The sequence below is a fragment of the Rhinopithecus roxellana genome, chromosome 10 (genome assembly GCF_007565055.1).
Source record: "Rhinopithecus roxellana isolate Shanxi Qingling chromosome 10, ASM756505v1, whole genome shotgun sequence".
NCBI lineage: Eukaryota > Metazoa > Chordata > Mammalia > Primates > Cercopithecidae > Rhinopithecus > Rhinopithecus roxellana.
This window is the reverse complement of record NC_044558.1, coordinates 42,130,403-42,153,606: the sequence shown is the minus strand read 5'-3', so window position 1 is coordinate 42,153,606 and position 23,204 is coordinate 42,130,403. Positions and strand designations below refer to the sequence as shown.

General features: G+C 38.6%; 1 protein-coding gene across 2 annotated transcripts in view; it reads left to right on the top strand.

The window, feature by feature from the left end:
- The window catches only part of RAP1B (RAP1B, member of RAS oncogene family), a 47,147-nt gene extending 31,178 nt beyond the window's left edge, over window positions 1-15,969 (top strand). For both annotated transcript variants that reach the window (XM_030939553.1, XM_030939554.1), the window contains exons 2-8: window positions 2,732-2,814; window positions 4,429-4,497; window positions 6,048-6,104; window positions 8,242-8,382; window positions 10,978-11,121; window positions 11,972-12,088; window positions 14,655-15,969. In XM_030939553.1, the coding sequence (XP_030795413.1) occupies window positions 2,758-2,814; window positions 4,429-4,497; window positions 6,048-6,104; window positions 8,242-8,382; window positions 10,978-11,121; window positions 11,972-12,058 (555 nt within the window). In that variant the 5' untranslated portion in view covers window positions 2,732-2,757 and the 3' untranslated portion in view covers window positions 12,059-12,088; window positions 14,655-15,969. The remainder of the gene's footprint in view (window positions 1-2,731; window positions 2,815-4,428; window positions 4,498-6,047; window positions 6,105-8,241; window positions 8,383-10,977; window positions 11,122-11,971; window positions 12,089-14,654) is intronic.
- The last annotated feature ends 7,235 nt before the right edge of the window (window positions 15,970-23,204 follow it).

Below are 23,204 nucleotides of genomic sequence, written 5' to 3'. Positions count from 1 at the left end.
TTGTACTTTTGGGGCTTTTTTTGTTTTGTTTTGCTCTTTAAGGTAACAAAAATACCCTGATAACATCTCCAACTGGAAACAATCCAAATTTTCATCAGCTGGTGTGAATGGGTAAAGAAAATGTCATGTATTCATATGGTATATTTTAATCAATAATAATAGGAGCAAATTACTGATAGATACAATAATATGGATTAACCTGACTCATTCTAGCAACAAATAATAATGCTCATTCATGGATAAATGAAGCAGCTGGGAAAAAGAGTCCCAGTCATCTCACTAAAGAAGTGTAACTCCCACAGCCAACTCAGCCACTTTTGTGAAATAAGAAAATAAAGGCATACGTCTCTTAGAAAATCACCTCTGATAAATGTATAGTTTTTATATTCAGTATTTTAAAATTGTAGTTTTTATGTTGTTTCGGTCAGTTGTGTTATGTTTGGAGGTTTTAGTGAATATATATAGTTGCGCAGTTGCGCAGGCCATCACTGCAACCGGTTTTTGGCGTGTTTTGTTTTGTGGTTTTTTTTTTTTTTTGAGATGGAGTCCCCCACTCTTGCCAGGGCTGGAGTGCGGTGGCGTGATCTCGGCTTACTGCAACCTCTGCCTCTCAGGTTCACGCGATTCTTCTGCCTCAGCCTCTGGAATAGCTGGGATGACAGGTGCCCACTACCACGCCCTGCTAATTTTTTGTACTTTTAGTAGAAGTGGGGTTTCACCATATTGTCCAGGCTGGTCACAAACTCCTGACCTCATGATCTGCCCACCTTGGCCTCCCAAAGTGCTGGGATTACAAGCGTAGTCCAGCCCACTACAACCACTTTTTAGAACACTTCCATCACCCCCAAAAGTTTTCCTGTGACTATATGTAGTCAGTCCCACTCCCACCCCCAGTGGAGAAAGGGTGGAGAATTGGATGCTCATATTACCCTTGGAGCAGCAATATTGAACAGATTTGGGGTTATTGTACTTCCATTTCTTAGTGAACATGCAACATCATTTCCTCCTATGGCTCTGTTTGTACAAGTAGCTTCATCTGTAGGCTTTCATTTATTCGAAAACAAAGACCCTTTTATTTAGTTTTTTCTAGCTTGTTTGTAAGACTGAAAATCTCAACCATTGTAGATTTTTTCATATTACCAATTTTCCATTTTAAGTTTCCTATTTCAGACCTGAACCCATATACAAAAAGGCCATCTCTTTACCTTAGCTATTGGGTGTGTGCCAGAATACTTTTGAAAATGTCCTTAAATCAGTTTTTATTTTGTATCCTGTTAAATCTTTTTTTTTTTTTTTTTTTGAGACAGAATCTCACTGCGTTCGTTGCCCATGCTGGAGCCCAGTGGCGTGATCTCGGCTCACTGCAACCTCCACCTCCCAGGTTCAAGCAATTTTCATGCCTCAGCTTTGCGAGCAGTTGGGATTACAAGCGTGTGCCACCACACTCAGCTAATTTTTGTCCTTTTTTTTTTTTTTTTTTGTAGAAACAGGGTTTTGCAGCTGGGTGTGATGGCTCACACCTGTAATCCTAGCACTTTGGGAGGCCGAGGCGGGTGGATCATGAGGTCAAGAGATCGAGACCATCCTGGCCAACATGGTGAAGTGCCGCCCCCTCCCCCCCCCACCACCAAAAAAGAGGGTTTTGCTATGTTGGCCAGGCTGGTCTTGAACTCCTGATATCAAGTGATCCGCCTGCCTCAGTTTCCCAAAGTGCTGGGATTACAGACGTGAGCCACCACGTCTGGCCGAGTTCTTGATTACCTAAGCTGTCCTGGTCAGATTTTCTGCTCTTTTTTGAATTTCCCCAACCTTGCTAGACTGCTGATCTTACAGGATTTTGGGGAATTAGGAAGTTCAATGGTTGACAGACTTTCAAAGACAGGAGCAGGTTAATGTTAGCTATAGAAGCACTGTCACTCAAATGAGACGGTTGTTGATTGGTTGGCTTTGGAATGTATCTGTTTAACAGGCCATTTTTGATTGCCTGAGTTTCAGAAGTAAGGAACCCTCACTAATTGGTTAGTTTGTGGAAGCATATCCTCCAAGGCAAATGTTTATTGGTTGATTAAAATCATTTAAACCAGTTATAGTAGCTTTGTTAACCGTGACCCAAAAAACTGTCATTTCTTGATTGGAAGTTTTAAAACCTGTTCTGGTGGCTCCTTTATTTCTATTATTTTATCATACTAAACATTCTAAGTAGACGTTTTCAGTCTGGGGACTCATTCAGTTCTGCCTCTGATTCTAGACCATTTTCAGGTTGTCTGTACGTCCCCCACTTTAGGAATAAATATTTGGTCTGCTGCTGCTTCTACCAACATATTTATATTTACCATTTATGTATGCCAGGGCTTGGCCAGATATGTAAATATTTAGGCTCTGCTGTAACTACTTTGCTGTTACAGCACAGAAGAAACCACAGACAATACACAAATGAGTGGATATAGCTGTGTTTCAGTAAAACTTGATGTAACAAAACAGGTAATAGGTTAGATTTCTTTTCAGACCTGTGCTCTATCCTGGATTGGGCTGAAAGTCATGTCTGTAATTCTGTAGTTTTCTTCTATCTCTGAGCATCTTTTAGTAAGTCTGCTTATAGGGTGCTCCGTATTTGTGTTGTATAGTAATCATTTTAAATAAATCTATTTTCCTGAATGTTTTATTTCTGTGAAAAGCACAGGAATACAAAACTTTACTTAGAATTCTTTTTTTTTTTTTTTTCTTTAATAAGGTACTAGATTTTGACAAGCCTGCATCATGCGTGAGTATAAGCTAGTCGTTCTTGGCTCAGGAGGCGTTGGAAAGTCTGCTTTGGTAAGTCATTCTTACTTTACTTAAGCCTTTCACTCCAAGATGTTATTTTTCTGTTGAGTTTTAGGTTTTGATAAGTCTTTGTTAAGATAAAATCCCTTAATGACTTTAGAAGCAATGTGATATTTTTCTTGTAATTTTACTCAACTTTTAATTATATCTGGGTGGATCATATTCTCTCTGGAACACTGACTCCAGAATGACACGAATTATGCTGGAATACAATTTGAGCTAAGCACAGAGATTGAGAGCATACAAATATGTGTCTTTTTGCATTTGCATTTCAGAGCCAGGTAAGAATAAGTTTGGTCTTTTTATTTTTATTTTTTTTCAGACAGGGTCTCACTCTGTTGATCACAGGCTAGGGCTCAAGTGATCTCAGCCTCCTGAATGCTTGGGACTACAGGCATGTGCCATCATGCCAGACTAATTTTTGCCAAAGTTTTTTGTAGAGATGGTGTCTTGCTGTATTGCTCAGGCTGGTCTTAAACTCCTGGCCTCAAGTAATCCACCTTTGCCTCCCAAAGTGCTGGAATTACAGGCATAAATCACCATGTCTGGCTTGCTCTTTCTTCTTATAAATAGTCTTACCCTATACATTTTATGTTAGAACATATCAAAGCTTATAAAAAGTCTTCTTCAAATATTACATTTGACTGTCCAGTTTTACATTATTTTAATGGCCATGTTTTCTGCATCAAGGAATGGTGTAGCAAGAATAACTTGGTAATGAGGGTTAGGAAAGGGGAAAAACGTAGGGAAAATAATTTGATGAATAGTTCAGAGCTTAGCAAAGCCTCACAAGCAAATAGATTGACCTTCTGCCTCACTCATAAGATAAACCGTCTTGGCCACTTAGAAAGGCCACCTAGCTGAGAATTTACATGCTTGGAACAAACTGAGAAGTATATATGATGTGAAATGAACTGCTTTTTCAATTTGTATCCAAAGTGATGGGGAGGTCAGTTGATTGTGCATGTATGTGTGCATACATAACAATTAGTCAATTTCTAATTTAAAAATCAAATTTAAGCTCTTAAGACTGAAACAACAATGGCATGGTGGCTCACACCTGTAATCCCAACACTTTCAGAGGCCGAGGCAGGCAGATTACCTGAGGTCAGGAGTTCTAAAGCAGCCTGGCCAATATAGTGAAACCCCATCTCTACTAAAAATACAAAAATTAGCCAGATGTGGTGGTGCATGCCTGTAATCCCAGCTACTTGGGAGGCTGATGTGGGAGAATGGCCTGAACCCAGGAGGCAGAGGTTGCAGTGAGCCAAGATTGTGTCACTGCACTCCAGTGTGGGAGACAGAGCAAGACTGTGTCTCAAAGAAAAAAAATAAAAGACTGAAACAAGAGACATTTAAAATTTTTAAATATATGATCTCTAAATTTAGAATTACCCAATAAGGAGCATAGTGATTATTTATTTAAAAATAAAAAAAACAGCTTTCTGAGGTAATTTTCTTACCAAATGTATACATTCAAATGTAGTATTGGCTGTGGTTTTTTTCACCGATGGTGTAACTCCCTGTGTGAAATCAGTTTACCATTTAAAGATTGAATGTACTCTTTTCTTTAGAAGTATAATGGTTTCTTAATTTTTTTTTCAGACTGTACAGTTTGTTCAAGGAATTTTTGTAGAAAAATATGATCCTACGATAGAAGATTCTTATAGAAAGGTATATATTACTTTGGAAGGCCTTTTGCTTTTGATTTTAATATAAATATTTTAGCTGTATAATTATTGAACGTTTTATACAAAGTAGGATGGAGGCAGAGTTAATTTATAAAATTAGTGGGAAAAGTTTACAATTACTTTCTGGCATTGCATATTTACCAGTTTAAGAGGATCATAAACCCTCATACTCTCACGTATTCACAAAATTTTAAGTTTATCCTGACCCTAAAGTTGTAATTTGACACACAAACTTTAAAGCAGGCCATCCATTTCAAGTAGTAGCCCCATGTTACTTCCTATTCCCTACCTAGCAAGACTGATTACTCTCAGGCTCCCTTCTTTTTAACCTAGAAATAGGTGGACACAAGTCTTCCTAAGCTTTCTACTTACTAACCTCTTGAGAAAGTGCCACCACTCACAATACGGGTTGAATATCCCTTATCCGAAATACCTGGGACCAGAAGTGTTTTCAGATTTCAGATTATTTTCTGATTTTAAAATATTTGTATATACATAATGAAATAGAATGGGACCCATGTCTAAACAATTCATGGTTTCATATACACCTTATACACATAATCTTATGTAATATTTTTAATATTCTTACGCATGAAGCAAAGTTTTGGCTGCATTTTGACTGTGACTGGTCACGTGAGCTCATTTGTGGAATTTTCCACTTGTAGCGTGATGTTCCACACATGGCTTAAAAAGTTTTGGATTTGGAACATTGCAATTTTTGGGTTTTTAGATTAGGAATGCTCAGCCTATAGTAAGGTGAATTCCTGTGTCCACTAACATTATGTGACAATAAAACAATGTGTAGACATTTTTAACATAGTAGGGAAAGAGGTATTTCCCAGCTTTTATGAAGCAACTAACCTGGCCCTGCTGTTGTACAAATACTGTGTTTCCGTTCCTCCCTCTATGTCCACAGTCTACCAAAAAAACTGGAAACTTTTTTGCACCCCAGCTGTGAGACAGTAATACTCTTTTCTTTCTACATCTAATTCTAAATACCTATTTTTCCCTAGGAAATATTAGATGGAAAGGGGTAACAGGGATATATGTGCAATTTATTTAATAGCTGTGGCTCTGCTTCCTTAATACCAGAAATCTTGTTCCAGTATGGTGAGGGCATATAGTTACCTAGAGAAATGAGGTATATCGAAAGCATCATGGGAGAATTGAGATAGACAGAATTACTTATGATATTGTTGGAATTGTTGCTGGTTTTGATTATTTATTTGAGCTATTTTGAAACTATTTTTTCTCTAGAATTAAGTGCTGAGAGATCATATTGAGACTGGATCTTGTAGGTTTCCTTCCCTGTGCTGACTTGAGAACACGTGGCTTTTGAACCCGATTACAATTTGGGAGTCTTTGAATCTTGATTACTTAGCTATTTTTCCTCCTGCTTTGTTGAAGTATTGCTTGATATTAGTTTGTAAAGTTGTTATAATCTGTGTATCTTATTTTTGATATATTAGCTGCTTTGTGTATATTAAGGTCTTACATTTAAAAAATGAACATGTATTTTAATTTTTCTACCAGCAAGTTGAAGTAGATGCACAACAGTGTATGCTTGAAATCTTGGATACTGCAGGAACGGTAGGTAAAACTAAATATCAAAGTATATGCACCGTTTATACAGTATTGACTTCATAAACACTAGTACTCTATAGACAAATATTAGTTAAGCTTATTTAAAAGTACTGCTTGCAGCTGGTCGTAGTGGCTCACACCTCTGATCCCAGCACTTTGGGACACCAAGGTTGCCAGATCACTTGAGGTCAGGAGTTCGAGACCAGCCTGGCCAACATGGCTAAACCCCGTCTTTACTAAAAATATAAAAATCAGCCAGGCATGGTGGAACATTCCTGTAATCCCAGCTACTCAGGAGGCTGAGGCAGGAGAATCTCTTGAACCCAGGAGACAAGAGGTTGCAGTGAGCCAAGACTGTGGAGACTGTGCCACTGCACTCCAGCCTGGGTGACAGAGCAAGACTGTGTCTCAAAAAAAAAATAAGAGTACTAGTTGCTAAACTTTAAATCTTTTTGTTGTTGTTGTTGTTCTGTTGAATCCTTAGTTTTATATTGGCCGGGTGCAGTAGCTCACGCCTGTAATCCCAGCACTTTGGGAGGCCAAGGTGGGTGGATCACTTAAGGTGAGGAGTTCGAGACCAGCCTGGCCAACACAGTGAAACCCTGTATCTACTAAAAATATAAAAAAATTAGCCGGGTGTGGTGGTACACACCTGTAATCCCAGTTACTCGGGAGGCTGAGGCAGGAGAATAGCTTGAACCCAGGAGACGAAGGTCACAGTAAGCCAAGATCGCGCCACTGCAGTGGGCAGCCTGGGCAACAAAGCAAGACTCCGTCTCAAAAACAAAACAAAAAAAAGTATATTGCACTTTTTGTAATTGCAGTGGGTCATTTAAAAGTTTAGAAAATGTGTTAGAAGGAAAATTTTCAGTCTCACTAGTACTTTTAAAACAATATATTACCATATTTCAAATAATACAGGCATACATTCATTCCTCAGCAGCTGTGTGAAATATTTTGATTGAGGCTGGGTGCGATGGCTCACGCCTTGTAATCTCAGCACTTTGGGAAGCCAAAGTGGGCGGATCACCTGAGGTCAGGAGTTCCAAGACCAGCCTGGCCAACATGGTGAAACCCCGTCTCTATTAAAATACAAAAATTAGCCAGATGCAGTGGCAGGCGCCTGTAGTCCCAGCTACTCGGGAGGCTGAGGCAGGAGAATCACTTGAACCCTGGAGGTAGAGGTTGCTTGCAGTGAGCTGATAACGCATCACTGCACTCCAGCTTGGGTGACAGAGCAAGTCTCCATCTCAAAAGAAAAAGAAATATTTTGATTGGTATCTGTTCTCCTTCAAGGTATTTATAGACAAACTAGATTTGTAGGTATGTGAAGAGGAAGGGAAGATTTGTTCTTGGTGTATGGTATTCATTCAGCTAATGTTTGAATACCTGATACACGTCAGGCACTGTGTTCTTACCTTCGAATGCTCTCAGTCTAGCGAAGAAAAAGTAGTATGGGAAAATGGGATGGTCTAGATCGTGCTGATGGAGCTCTACAGAACTACAGCATTTGAGTCATAGCTGTATAGATTAACTTGGCTGATACAGCTGGGGTGCTCTTACACATTATGATGTATTTTAAAAGCTGCCTTTAGTAACTTTTGGGGGTGGGATATTTCTGTTCCATTTGAGTATATTTTTTATATATAAATCTACTTTGGTGTATGATGTTTAAATAAGAAACCTATTTCTGGCCGGGTGTGATGGCTCACACCTGTAATCCTAGCACTTTGGGAGGCCGAGATGGGCAGATCATGAGGTCAGGAGATGGAGACCATCCTGGCCAATATGGTGAAACTCCGTCTCTACCAAAATACAATAGCCGGGCGTGGTGGCACCCACCTATAGTCCCAGCTACTCGAGAGGCTGAGGCAGGGGAATCACTTGAACCCGGGAGGCAGAGGTTGCAGTGAGCTGAGATCACGCCACTGCACTCCAGCCTGGTGACAGAGCAAGACTCCATCTCAAAAAACAGGAACTAAAATGCCAGTTTTTCCAATAGTATCTTGTCATAGATTGTAATTTTAACAAAGTTACATAATACTACAATATTCTTCATTGAGCTATAATTATAGACTTCGAAATTGTAAAAATAACTGTCAAAACATTCTTGTTTTTTAACGTTCCTTTCTTTCTATTGTAGGAACAATTTACAGCAATGAGGGATTTGTACATGAAAAATGGACAAGGATTTGCATTAGTTTATTCAATCACAGCACAGTCCACATTTAACGATTTACAAGACCTGAGAGAACAGATTCTTCGAGTTAAAGACACTGATGATGTAAGCTGACTTCCTAATAAATATATTTTATTTCAAAACTCTGATTATAATTGTATAAGTCTAAATTTAAATTCATTTTAAAGCTCATGTATTTTGGTGGGGAGGGGATGTTGGTTTTTGTATACTTTTTTCTTGAAAGGCAAAAATACCCATACATGTTTTCAAATATATATCATGTGGAAAGTGAGAAATTTCCTTCTTTGCCATTATCCTGTGAAAATTAAATGTTATACCCTTCCTTTTTTTTTTTTTTTTTTTTTAATTTTTCTTTGAGACATAGTCTCGCTCTTTCGCCCAGGCTGGAGTGCGGTGGCGTGATAGCTCCGCCTCCCGGGTTCCCGCCATTCTGCTGCCACAGCCTCCTGGGAGTAGTTGGGACTACAGGCACCCGCCACCACGCCCGGCTAATTTTTTGTATTTTTAGTAGAGGCGGGGTTTCACCATGTAGCCAGGATGGTCTCGATCTCCTGACGTTGTGATCCACCCGCCTCAGCCTCCCAAAGTGGTGGGATTACAGGCGTGATCCACTGTCCCCAGCCTTTTTTTTATTTTTATTTTTTGAGATAGAGTTTCACTCTGTCACCAGGCTGGAGTGCAGTGGCGCAATCTGGGCTCACTGCATCATCCACCTTACTGGGTTCAAGCAGTTCTCCTGCCTCAGCCTCCTGAGTAGCTGGGATGAAGGCGCATGCCATCATACCTGGCTAATTTTTGTGTTTTTAGTAGAGACGGGGTTTCACCATGTTGGTCAGGATGGTCTCCTGACCTCAGGTGATCCACCCACCTCGGCCTCCCAAAGTGCTGGGATTACAGGCATGAGCCACTGTGCCCAGCCAATAATAATAGTTTTTAAAGAAAGGCAACAAATACATTAGATTCTAACATTACTAATTTAGGTGCCCCTTCAGAGTCTACCATAATGGAGTTTAATTCCTCATCACACTAAATACAGCAGTGGTTCTCAAAATCGATTTTGCATCAGAATCACCTGTAGGACCAGTTAAAACAGATTGCTGGGCTGAGATCTCAGAACTTCTGATTCAGTAGGTCATTGCATTTTTAACAAGTTTCAGGGTGGTGTTGGTGATGCTGATCTGGATACGTAAGAACTAGGTTGGGCATGGTAGCTCACACCTCTAATCCCAGCACTTTGGGAGGCAAAGGCGGGTAGATCCCCTGAGCTCAGGAGTTCAAGACCTCCCTGGGCAACACAGCAAGACCCCACCTCTACCAGAAATTAAAAAAAAAAAAAATTAGCCAGCGTGGTGGCGCGTGCCTGTGGTCCCAGCTACTTGGGAGGCTGAGATAGGACAGTTGCTTAAGCCTGGGAGGTGGAGGTTGGCAGTGAGCCGAGATCACATCACTGCACTCCAACCAGGGTGACAGAGTGAGACCCTGTCTCAAAATAAATAAATAAGACTCGTTGTACTGCAGTTTAATTATAGCAAATATTGTGAGAGCTGGGAGATACCCATGGTAAATACTGTTCTGGACTTCTGAAACAAGGGAATTTGGGGGGACCCTACATAATTACAGCAACCTCAGGGAACATTTTTTAATTTGTAAATCCGTTTAATAAGTGGTCTTGATGTTTAGTAAATTAAGTTTGAGTGGGTTTTTTTGTTTTGTTTTGTTTTGTTTTGAGACGGAGTCTTGCCCTGTCGCCCAGGCTGGAGTGCAGTGGCACGATCTCGGCTCACTGCAACCTCTGCCTCCCAAGTTCAAGCAATTCTCCTGTGTCAGCCTCCCAAGTAGCTGGGATTACAGACGTGTGCCACCACACCCGGCTAATTTTTGTATTTTTAGTAGAGACAGGGTTTTGCCCTGTTGGCCCAGCTGGTCTCCAGCTCCTGACCTCAGGTGATCCACCCGCCTCAGCCTCCCAGAGTGCTGGGATTACAAGCGTGAGCCACTGTGCCCGGCCTTGATTGGGTTTTTTAATACAAGACTTTGAGAAATCAAAAATTCTGCTTTGGGGGCCTTCCAAATTTCTCCTTTTCGTGTTGTGCAACTGAGAATGCTGAGTTTAATAAATGCACGTCAGGAAACCAGAAAACTTGAAGTTGATTCACACCCTTCAGAGAAACATTTTAAAATGCTGAAATATATTGGATTTTCACAGTAACACCCTTTTGTACTTCCTTTTTAAAAGTTTATGTTTTGCTTACTATAATTAGTTATAAGTCCATTATGATAAAATTTTAAGGTTTTTCCCCCATCTCTCATAACAGGATCATAGCTTGTTTTCTCAAAATTTTATGTAAAAGTGTCTTATTTATGTCTACATTGACTAGGTTGTGTTCTTTTTACTTAACATATGAGAGTTTTCTTTCTTTCTCTCTCTTCTTCCCTTTGGAGTTACCGTTTGACATCTCCATGGAAAGAGAAGGCAGTGGAGATAATTGACATCAAAGTTACTACTTATGTTTATGTTACAGATTAAATTAAGGCTGTAAATTTTATTACACATTATTAATTTTTTTCTGTGGCATTATATGAAAAGTAATTCTTAGATTTGACTCTTAGAATTCTTTTTATTTCAATTCATATAGCATGTTTACTTATTTATTTTTACTCTCACAAATGTATTTTTAGGTTCCAATGATTCTTGTTGGTAATAAGTGTGACTTGGAAGATGAAAGAGTTGTAGGAAAGGAACAAGGTCAAAATCTAGCAAGACAATGGAACAACTGTGCATTCTTAGAATCTTCTGCAAAATCAAAAATAAATGTTAATGAGGTATGGTCAAATATACTTACAGTGGCTCTTTATTTGAAGTACAACATTGAAGATGAACAGAAAATGTCTTAACCCCAACTTAATATGTACTCAGGGTACATAATGATGTTACAGGACAAAAAAAAAAGAACCTCTTATGTTAAATGTATCCATGTAGTATGTAAACAACAATACTATTTCAGTCTCTATTAAATATTTGTACATTGATATGTACCATGAAAAAGGAAGACTGGACAGAAAATACAGGGATAGGGAAGACAGATTAAGACTTCAGGTATATGAAGGATGTTATAAAAAAATAGAGACTAAAATGCCAGAAGGCATGCATGGTTCTTGAAAGGCTCCAAGTCATGTTGTAGAGCAAAAACTTACAGTTTTTAAAAGGATTTTTTCATTGTGTGATGGTAAATGTTCTAATTGAACTAAGTTAAGGTCTCTGCAGCTCCTTCAATTAAGTATTTTAAGGAGCACAATATTAATACTCCCCAAAAAATTTGAGCTTGGCAGTTATAACACCTGATTTTATTCTCATTCCTTAGCTGAACAATTCTGGGGATTAATTTATATCCATAGAAATTTCTGTTTTTTTCAAATTACTTTTTTAATTTTGGTGGGGAGGTGTTCCTCCTGTAAATTATTTATCTTACTTTTTTTTTTTTTATTATATTTTAAGTTCTAGGGTACATGTGCATAACGTGCAGGTTTGTTACATATGTAAACTTATGCCATGTTGGTGTGCTGCACCCATCAACTCGTCAGCACCCATCAATTCATCATTTATATCATGTATAACTCCCCAATGCACTCCCTCCCTCCTCCTGTAAATTAAAACAAATTAATGTATTTGCAGATCTTTTATGACCTAGTGCGGCAAATTAACAGAAAAACTCCAGTGCCTGGGAAGGCTCGCAAAAAGTCATCATGTCAGCTGCTTTAATATACTAAATGCATTGTAGCTCTGAGCCAGGTATGTTCACTTATCTTACTTCTAACTTTTAATCACTCAACCTTATTAAGGGCACTCTGTCATGAAAGCAAGTATAGAATTCTTTTTGTTGGTTCTGAAAAATAAATGGTTTATTTTTATAAGATATCCATGAGTTAGTATGCTATCTTATTAATTAAAATAATTATTTACCTATCATCATGAGTAAAGTATTCTTTTTTTTGTTGTTTTTGAGATGGAGTTTCACTCTGTTACCCAGGCTGGAGTGCAGTGGCACAATCTCAGCTCACTGCAACCTCTGCCTCACAGGTTCAAGCAATTCTTCTGCCTCAGCCTCCCAAGTAGCTGGGATCACAGGCATGTGCCACCATGCCTGGCTAATTTTTGTATTTTTAGTAGAGACGGGGTTTCTCCATGTTGGTCAGGCTAGTCTCGAACTCCTGACCTCAAGTGATCCACCCACCTTGGCCTCCCAAAGTGCTGGGATTACAGGCATGAGCCACCACACCTGACTAAGTGAATATTCTAAATAAGTTCATTCTGTATACTGGTTGGTGCTGGCAATACAGTGGTGAACAAGACCAGCCTTCTCTCCTTGACTCTTAATTACTTTAAGCTAATTCAGGTATACTGAACGAGAAAGACAGTTAATTGCAAAACATAAATTCTGTATTAAGATAAATACAGGGTGGTGTTGCTAATAAAAATCCCTAACATGGCCAGGTACAGTGGTTCATGCCTATATTCTAGAACTTTGGGAGGCTGAGGCAGGATTGTTAGAGACAAGGAGTCAAAGATCAGTTTAGGTAACATAGCTAGACCCCATCCTTAATTTTATTTATTTATTTATATGTATTTATTTATTTTTGAGAAAGAGTCTTGCTCTGTCACCATGCTGGAGTGCAGTGGTGCAATCTCGGCTCACTGCAACCTCTGCCTCCTGGGTTCAAGCAGTTCTCCTGCCTCAGCCTCCCGAGTGGCTGGGATTACAGGCATGTGCCACCATGCCCGGCTAATTTTTGTGTATTTTTAGTAGAGATGGTGTTTAACCATTGTTGGCCAGGATGGTCTCAATCTCTTGATCTGCCCACCTTGGCCTCCCAAAGTGGTGGGATTACAGGTGTGAGCCAGCATGCCCAGCCAACCCCATCCCTAAAACACACACACACACACACACACACACACACCACCCCCACCCCTGAGATGTTCATCATGCGCCAGTCACTTTTTTTTTCCCCTTCAACTTTTAAGTTCCAGGGTACATGTGCAGGATGTGCAGGTTTGTTACATAGGAAAACGTGTACCATGGGGGTTTGCTGCACAGATCTCTCTCATTGCCTGGCACATACTTAACACTCAACTATTAGCTGCTGTTTGCCAATGATAATGGTTTCCTCTTCAGCTGTCATTAAACTGTCTATTGTTAAACTGTTTATTTATTCTTAAGAACCTTTGATATTCCTGACTCTTGTTTCTTCCTATGTTAATTGACTCAGTGCTGCCATAGCACTCTGATTCTGTATCTTTTTAGAGTTTTTATTCCCACCTTCCGTCTAGGGCTTTCTGTTTAGTGATATATCATCTCATTCTGATATCCTGTAATTCCTGACCACGTGCCCATTCTTAGCAGCACACATGTGCTTGAGCTCACACACTTCCATCTGTCTTTTTTAATTTGCAAGTCTGCTAGGATTTAGAAAACTTGATTGCAAACCTCATTCAGACTCAGAATGAGGACCTAAAGTTCTAGGCATTTGTGAAAATTATTTCATCAGCCACGTCTATATTAACAACTCTTCAGAGCTTGTAACAAGTGTGATCACCAGGAAAATAAAATAGGAAACATTTTTTTAGTGCAGGCATGTATGTAGAAAATTATTCAAAGTACATATGTAACAGTTCTAAATTTACTTTTTTAAAAACTTTACATGTGATTTTAGTATAATACCAGCTTTTTCTGACATCAGTCTTAATAGAATGTTTAAATGTGGAATTAGAAAGTATATAATGTGATTGTAAATCTGTAAAACACCATCATGAAATAAATTCTATTTGTCTGCTTCTCTGAAGGAGCTTTTTAGCCACTCTTATTGAAAGAGTAAGGAAGAACTTGATTATCTGATACTAGAAAGAAACTGGTTAGATGTGCATTCTATACTTACGATCTAATTCTAGGATTACACTACGATTGTGTAAACACAGGATCACTCATTTTGTTAATATTGCTATCTGACTTTTTAATCCTAATTCTAGTAAGGTTGACTTGACTAACAATTTTAATGTGATTTTTTTCTTTTAATCCTTGGAAGGTAATGCACAAAAATGTGCACAAAGGTACTTTCCCTTTCTGTTCCTAAGATTTGCATTTAACTGACTTTCAAGAGGGCAACAGAATAGACTTCATCTTTTTGGAATGAAAAGATAAAAAGGTCTGCCATTAATTGTGGTACGTTGCCACTAATGCCTAGAACAAGAGCCTAGATTATATTCATTTCTAACACTTTTAAGACTGTTTTCTTAACTGTTTCCTTTTGGGTCTTTTCTTTTTCCAGCCCATGTTTTTAATTAATTTTTTTCCTTTTGACAGGTCTGAAGAACTGTTGCCCAATTCAACAGTGCCAGCATTCCAACTTTGTTAAACCTACCAACATCTTAAATGGACTTTCCTGTGGTGGTACCCTTTAAGAGGCGGATGAAAGCTACTATATCAGTTTGCACATTCTAATCACTTTCCAGTATCACAAGAGAGATTTTTACTTATATAATAGTCCTAGAGTACGCAGCTGGTAAAACCAGAGGCTACATCCAGTATTACTGCTAAGAGACATTCTTCATCCACCAATGTTGTACATGTATGAAAATGGTGTACTGTATACTTTAACATGCCCCATACTTTGTATTGGAGAGTACAATAATGTAAATCCTAAAAGCACCACTATTTTAGCATAATAAAAGAAAGTCCAAAGAGCTCCTATATAGACTACTCCAGATAACTTCGCTTCTTTGATACTTGTAGCTTATTGTAATTTTTTTTAAGAAATTCAAGGTCATTATTATTGTACAAAATAAGCGCTTTGATTAACACAGCTATATAGTTTTTTTAATTTTTAAAAAACCTGTGGAGACAGTGATCTTGTCTTTAAAATATGATAGTCCTTTCAGTATAATGTCTTAGATTAAAGACGTTGCCTTTAATATCTGTTGGGAAGGAAATGTCCAGACTTTTCAAATCTCTTATTATATGTTTCCTTTTTTTGTTTACATAGGGAACAATGTTTATAGTCGTGTGTACAGTGGGGGTCTACAACAAGAAGTGTATATTTTCAAACAATTTTTTAATGATTTAACAATTTTTGTAAATCATTTTCAGGCTTCTGCAGCTGTAGATTCTCACTGTGAATCCCTTGCTTGCTCATGCATAAGTGTATTTGCAATACCAAATATACAGGTTTAGTATTTTTGCCTGTTAGTGATCGTTTCACATGTGTAACGTTTTGGTTGAGATGTTAAATGGTGGACGAGTACTGTGGATGTGAATGTGGGAAGTAATTTTAATCATATGTAATTGGTCACAAGGCCTAATTTGCAGTAACTATTGCTGTTTTATTTAACAATGCCTTGTTGCTTTGTATGCATTAATGTTTGGATGTAAAGATTGTGTGTCTATCCAACAGGGAGCCACAGTATTTAAATTGACCAACCTAATGTTACAACTACTTTGAGGTGGCCAAATGTAAACTAAAAGCCTTAATTAAAGTGGTGCAATTTTGTATAACTTAGCATCAGTAGTTCAATAAATTTGGATTGCCATGCAAGGGCTTGCATTATAATTACTTGCCACTTGAATGTGTTTTGTGTAATGTTTTAACAGTGCTAGTAAATAAATATGGGTTTACCCTGGTTTTAATTGTAATAGGTGCATTTTACACAGTGTGGTTTCATAATTTAACATTTGGGCAAACCAGACTCATTAATTACAGGAATAAGTAAGCAGGGGGTTTTCTGGTATTGTTCGAATATCCACATAACCACCTTTTGAACTTTTCCTTGAGAAATAATTTTGTAAATCAAGCAGTATTACTTATGAACAGAGCCTTTGGGTAATGTTCAGTAGCTCTTTGAGGAGGTAGGTAAAAACGATTTATAATACTTTGATGGATGTTATACTATGAATTTTTTAAAATATAGGATGAAGTTAGAATATTGTGGTTATAAAAATCTTTGAGTGATGTGGATTAAGCACTTTTTAGAGAATCGGTATTTTTCTTAAATATGCTATAATTGAATTCTTCTGTAAGAACTGAATTCTTACAGAATTATTTTTAAAATGTAAAAAAAAAAAAATTGTAAAGCTCTTCACACAAACTTTTTCAAAGTATTTTCCAGTTACTGGAGCAATTAATTAGTGATAATATCTAATAGAGGGGTATCTGCTAATCCCCTAAATACACACTGTTTGAATGATACATTTTTAAAGGCTTTCATGTTAAGAAAAAAGTCTGATTCTTTACAAAAGAGACTTGTTTTGGCAGAACTGGTTTTATTTATATTCATTTGGGAAAAAAATTAAGCCCAAAAAACTGGGACTGTGAAACACTAAAATTACTTCAATATAGTATGTTCTGTTACATCCGTTGATACTGCCATTAATTCAATAATTACTTTTAATAAATGTTTGCTGCCTACCAGCTATGTACCAGGCACAGTTGTAGGCTCGAACAACTAAATATTCATTCACTGGACAAATCAAGTACTTAAGTGTAAAAATTGTTCTAGGCCTAAGGATGTAGCAGCAACCAAGATCAACTATAAAATGCTGCCTTCCTAGAATTTATATTCTATTGAAGAGTTTCTCAGTCTCAGCACTATCGATGTTTTATGTTTGATAATGTATTCTGGCGACTCTCCTGTGCATTATAGGAATTTTAATATCTGCCCACTAGATGCCAGTAACACTACCCCAGCCTTCAAGTTGTGACAACCAAAAATGTTTCCAGACATTGCCACGTGTTCCCCAGTAGGATTGTTGGGGGACAGGGGAGGTGAACTTGGAGGGCAAAATCACCTTGGTTAAGAACTACTGCTCTGGTGGGAAACAACACATTAGTTACAGATGAATGTTAGGGTTACAAGGTGGATGGTTTACTATAGTGAATAAGAATATAAACTTTGGAGCCAGACTTCCTGGGTTTTTAATCCCAGCTCTTCCACTTCCTACTATATGCCTTTGGTTGGGTGTCTTGGTTTCCTCATCTGTAAAATGAGAATGATAATACCTACTTCATAGAAGAGTGAAATGAATGCCAGTGCTATCCTCTAGGTCAATACATATATATATTATATATTAGATACTATATATATTATCTATAATATATATAATTTTTTTTTTTTTAATGCTGATTGGAATAAGGCTGTGGTTTGGCAAAAAGCACCATTTTCTCCTATACAAAATAGTAACTGCAGTTTAGGAACACAACTCATGTAGACTGACTTCTGGTGCTTATGGGAAAATACTAAAATAATTGAGTCAGAAAAGGCATGAATTCCTTTGCATGTCCCCAAGGATACTTGGAGAAACTTGAGTTTTAGGAGAAAAAGTGGTCTTTCACTGACATTTTTCTAAAGTGTAAAAACCCTGTATTGACTTTCTTGTTGATTGAGTTGTTTCTTAAATGTAAATAGCTCATCTTTACCATATGTGGGCATTACAAATAGAAATTTTTTAAATTCCATTTATAAAATGAAGTTTTGCCTTGTTTTTATAAATCATTCCATCTTTAATTGTGGGATAGCAAACTTAGAATCAAAACTCATCACTACAACTTTTTTTTTTTTTTTTTGAGACAGAGTCTTACTCTGTCGCCCAGGCTGGAGTGCAGTGGTGTGATCTCAGCTCACTGCAAGCTCTGCCTCCCGGGTTCATGCCATTCTCCTGCCTCAGCTTCCTGAGTAGCTGGGACTACAGGCGTCCGCCACCTCGCCCGGCTAGTTTTTTGTATTTAGTAGAGACGGGGTTTCACCGTGTTAGCCAGGATGGTCTCGATCTCCTGACCTCGTGATCCGCCCGTCTCGGCCTCCCAAAGTGCTGGGATTACAGGCTTGAGCCACCGCGCCCGGCCAAAAGTATCTCATTTGAAGATTAAGGTGGATCCCTTTCTGCCTGAGACAGTTTGGAGATGGTTCAATGTGAATTTATTTTATTTTTTATTGTTTATTTTTTTTTTGAGACAGAGTCTAGCTCTGTTGCTTACGCTGGAGTGCAGTGGCACAATCTCGGCTCACTGCAAGCTCTGCCTCCCAGGTTCATACCATTCTCCTGCCTCAGCCTCCCGAGTAGCTGGGACTACAGGCGCCCACCACCACACCCAGCTGATTTTTTGTGTTTTTAGTGGAGACGGGGTTTCACCCTGTTAGCCAGGATGGTCTCGATCTGCTGACCTCGTGATCTACCCGCCTCGGCCTCCCTAAGTGCTGGGATTACAGGCGTGAGCCATCGCGCCCGGCCCAACTTTTCTTTGAGGTAAACTCTTAATCTGTGTTTTCATTGAATTTAATCTCCATCTATTCTGTCTCTTTTTAAATCTTGGAAATGTAAAAAGGAGTTACAGTGTTTTACAATTAATACTCTTAACTATTACCTTAGAAACCTTACAAGTGTTTGCAGGCTTGTCTGAATCTATTAGTGAGCCTTAACATTGTGATTTGTAAGACTAAAATTTTTTTTTTCAAAAAAAATAAATCTGACAGCCTGGGCAACATAGACCCCATCTCTAAAAAAAAAAAAAAAATGTTTTTTTAATTAGCTGGGCATGGTGGTGCATGTCTGTACCTGTAGTCCCAGCTATTCAGGAGGATTGTTTGATCTCAGGAGATGGAGGATACAGAGAACTGTGTTTGCGCCACCGCACTCCCGCCACGGCAACAGAGTGAGACCCTGTCTTAGAAAAAAACAAAAGTAAGTCTGTTCTATTTGTTACAGTGCATCAATACATTTGATTTTCCTTTTTTTTTTTTTTTGAGACTGAGTTTCGCTCTTGTTGCCCAGGCTGGAGTGCAATGGTGCGATCTCGGCTAACCACAACCTCTGCCTCCCGGGTTCAAGCGATTCTCCTGCCTCAGCCTCCCGAATAGCTGGGATTATAAGCATGCATCACCACGCCTGGCTAATTTTGTATTTTTTGGTAGAGATGGGGTTTCTCCATGTTGGTTAGGCTGGTCTCGAACTCCCAACCTCAGGTGATCTGGCCTCAGCCTCCCAAAGTGCCGGGATTACAGGTGTGAGCCACCGCACCCAGCCTAATCAATACATTTGATATTTCAAGAATACATGAGAGAAGAAAGGTAGATTGAGAACAGAACTAAACTTTTTATATGTTTCCTTGACTATTGGGAGGAAAACGGATGAGTCTGTGTTGGGATACCTGTTGAAACAAGACTACTAAACAGATTAATCAACTAATTCCTTAGGCTTGACATTAGTTTATCTTTGTATTTTTGTACAAGTGAAAGTGCTTATTGCTAAAGTGAAAGTGCTTATTGCTAAATAGGTCTGTATTCTAAATGCTGCCATTTTTTTAAAAAAGTATTCCATGTTACACATATTTTAAACTTGCTTCCTTAAAACATCCCTGTTGGTGGCCTGTAGGTTACTGACCTTTATCCAAAATTAGGGATATCTACCTGATTTTTGTATCTAAGAATCAGTAAATCCATTCAGTATTGTCTACCGTGTTTCAGGTGCTGTTTACAATATCAGAGGTACAGCAGGGATTTTCTGCCCACATGGGGAAAACACACAGCAAATGAACAAAGCTCTGTTGGTAACGGTTTGTTAAACTTTCTAGGAGCTTTCCATTGGAGAAAATTGTAATGATTGAAAAGTGAGCTATCATTTTTCATAAATTTTTTTATTCATAGATACTCTAATTTTTCTGATTTCTCCAAAAGGGTATGAAGACAGTTTTTACTATGTTTTACTGTGAACCTAGTTTAACTTGACTTTCCTTACAGACCCACATAAATGAGACAATTATCCAAATTCAACATTTGGGTCAAAATGCAGGGTTTTTTTCTGAAAACTAAACAGCACATACATATATTACAGGATTTTTATGTGAATAATCACTTAAGTCAGGTTTCAGTTTTTAAATAGGCAGAGATCAAAAGCCTCTAATGTTTTTGTCAGCTGTCATTATTACCCGTTCAAATTTCTATTTATAGTCTGGTAGTTATGTCCCCTGTGAGCACTGATTTCAGAACAGGAAATTCTATTACTGTCAAACTCTTTAATGTGCAGTGCAGTAGGTTTGGAGCAGAGGGGAGTAGGAAGGAGTAAACGATATAGTAAATCCAGTCTCTGGCCTGGCATGGTGGCTCACACCTGGAATCCCAACACTTCAGGAGGCCGAGATGGGTGGACCACTGGAAGCCAGGAGTTCGAGACAAGCCTGGCCAACATGGTGAAACCCCATCTCTACTAAAAATACAAAAATTAGATGGGCATGGTGGTGTGTGCCTATTAATCCCAGCTACTCAGGAGGCTGAGGCAGGAGAATCACTTGAACCTGGGAGGCCAAGATTGCAGTGAGCTGAGAACACACCACTGCACTCCAGCATGGGCAACAGAGACTCTTTGCAAAAAAAAAAAAAAAAAAAAAAAATCCAGTCTCTGCTGGCAAGTCAATGATGGGAAAGACCAGTCAAATAAACTATCAAATCTAGTAACTTGTCTAACCATAGGTGGCTCTTGTTCCATTATCCATACTAAAACAAGTGACCCGTAGTAAAAATTGCATTTTGTAAAATACATGGACCGTTTGATTTATATTCCCAACTGTTATATCTAGTTGATTATTAACAGGTCAGTGTCAGATTTCCTGAGCAAATCAACAAATGAAAAACTATGTGGCTGGCAGAAAAAAATAAGTGCATGTGGTGGTGCTTTCCTGTAATCCCAGCTGCTTGGGAGGCTGAGGCAGGAGGAACTCTTGAGCCCCAGTGGTTTGAGGCCAACATAGGGAGACCCTGTCTCTTAGAAGAAAGTATCTTTCCCTACTGGAAATGGAATAGAATCGGATGGGTATGGTACAGCAGGTAGTTGTGGGGAGCCCTCTACTGTTCTAAATGAGACTAATAGTAAATGTTACATAACTGAAGCAACAGATTTGCCAGATGTGTGAAAGATAACCCAGAGAGGGGTAATGGTAGAGCCAGGATTAACACGGCCAGTTTGTCAGCTACCTCTGAACATGTATTTTCAGTGCACAGTCAGATTTGAATGGTTGGATGTTGGAGTTATTCACATATTGGAGGCAACTGAAACCATGAGTGTGAATGAAATTATTTTCATAAGAATTACATGGGTTAAAAATAGTAATAAAAAGGAAAGCCTGGCCTAAACAGGCTTGGGATGGGGAGAAGGGTTGGAATACAAAAGATTGCTATTACAAAGACATGGGCAGAGAACAAGGCAAATAGCTGAGCAGCAATTGAGAATACAGCATCTTTTATGGCAAAGGGCAAAATACTATTGTTCCTCTTCTAGTATGCTATAAACCAGCAGTAATTTTATGCTCTAAAATGCTTCATTATTTTTATCTCTCTGTATATACTTGGTGGTGAATTTGCTACAAATATAAGGAGATGATGGGATAGTTTTTGGAAATACCATCCTCTAATTAGTACCAGGTCTATGTATATCTGCAGCAACTATAAAGTCTGTTGCAGAGCCAGTATTGGCAAACTTTAAAATTCAGCTGTAACAAGATAAGTCCTTTTTTTTTTTCTTTTTTTTTTTTGAGACGGAGTCTCGCTGTCTCACCCAGGCTGGACTGCAGTGTCGCGATCTCAGTTCACTGCAACCTCCACCTCCCAGGTTCAAGCAGTTCTCTGCTTCAGCCTCCCAGGTAGCTGGGATTACAGGCACCTGCCACCACACCCAGCTGATTTTCCTACTTTTGGTAGAGACGGGGTTTCACTGTCTTAGCCAGGCTGGTCTTGAACTCCTGACCTCGTGATCCACCGGCCTCAGCCTCCCAAAGTGCTGGGATTACAGGCATGAGCCACCATGCCCGGCAAGTCATTTTTCAAATATATGCCTTTGCAGTATTTCTCTACTTCCCCAGTAATGTAAACTTCATTTTCTCTCAGTTTTCATAAGTGGTATTTTGTTGCTTTACCCAACATATTAGGGAGAAAATTCTTTTTAATTGGATTCTCATATGTTGATCTATTTCTATTGTTTTCTAAAAAAAAAAAGTGTCCTAGTTTAAAAGTATGTATTAGTTTCCTAGGGCTGCTGTAACAAATTATCACAAATTTGGTGGCTTAAAGCAACAGAAATGTACTCTTTCACAGTTTTGAAGGTCGAAGGCCAAAATCAAAGTGTTAGGGTGTACTCCTAGAGGCCACATCATTATGACACATCACATGTGCCTCCATCTTTGTATCTCCTCCTCTGTCTAATATTTCTTTTACAAGGACAATTGATTTGACATTTAGGGTTTACCCACATACTTCAGGATAATCTTATCTCAAAATGCTTAATCACATCCGCAAAGACACTTTTTTCAAATCAAGTTAACAGAAGTTTGGGGGTTGGGATGTGGACATATCTTTGGGAGCCATTAATAACCTACCAAAACATTGTAACAAATTTTCAGTACCAAAGACTAGTATGGGTCTGCTCCAGGGTAACTCAAAACATTCTGAACTGAATCAGCAGACCCTCAGGTCTCCCTAGAGAGATCCTGAGGACTTAGGAAAGCCCCAGAATTAAGCTACTCTACAAGGATTCCGAGGGAAGTCTGGGATCAGGTGAGACTTTAATGAGTCCATCAAAGGTTTAGTATGGACTAGTTCTACAATTCCAGAAGCAACACACTAGGCATGGAATACTGTTAACCATTGTCATCCCACAGAATTACCATCTACTTGTGTCAGTATATATTCTGCCTACTCTACACATTTTATATTTATCAATGATGACAGAAACGTCCTCTCTTTTACTTAGATCTAATAGGAATATAACAAACGTATTTTCTTTGTTTTTCATTTTCAGACATATCTAGAGGGTTTTCTCTTCATCTCACCCATTACACTTTTAATCAGACACATGCGATTCATATGAGAGAAAAGT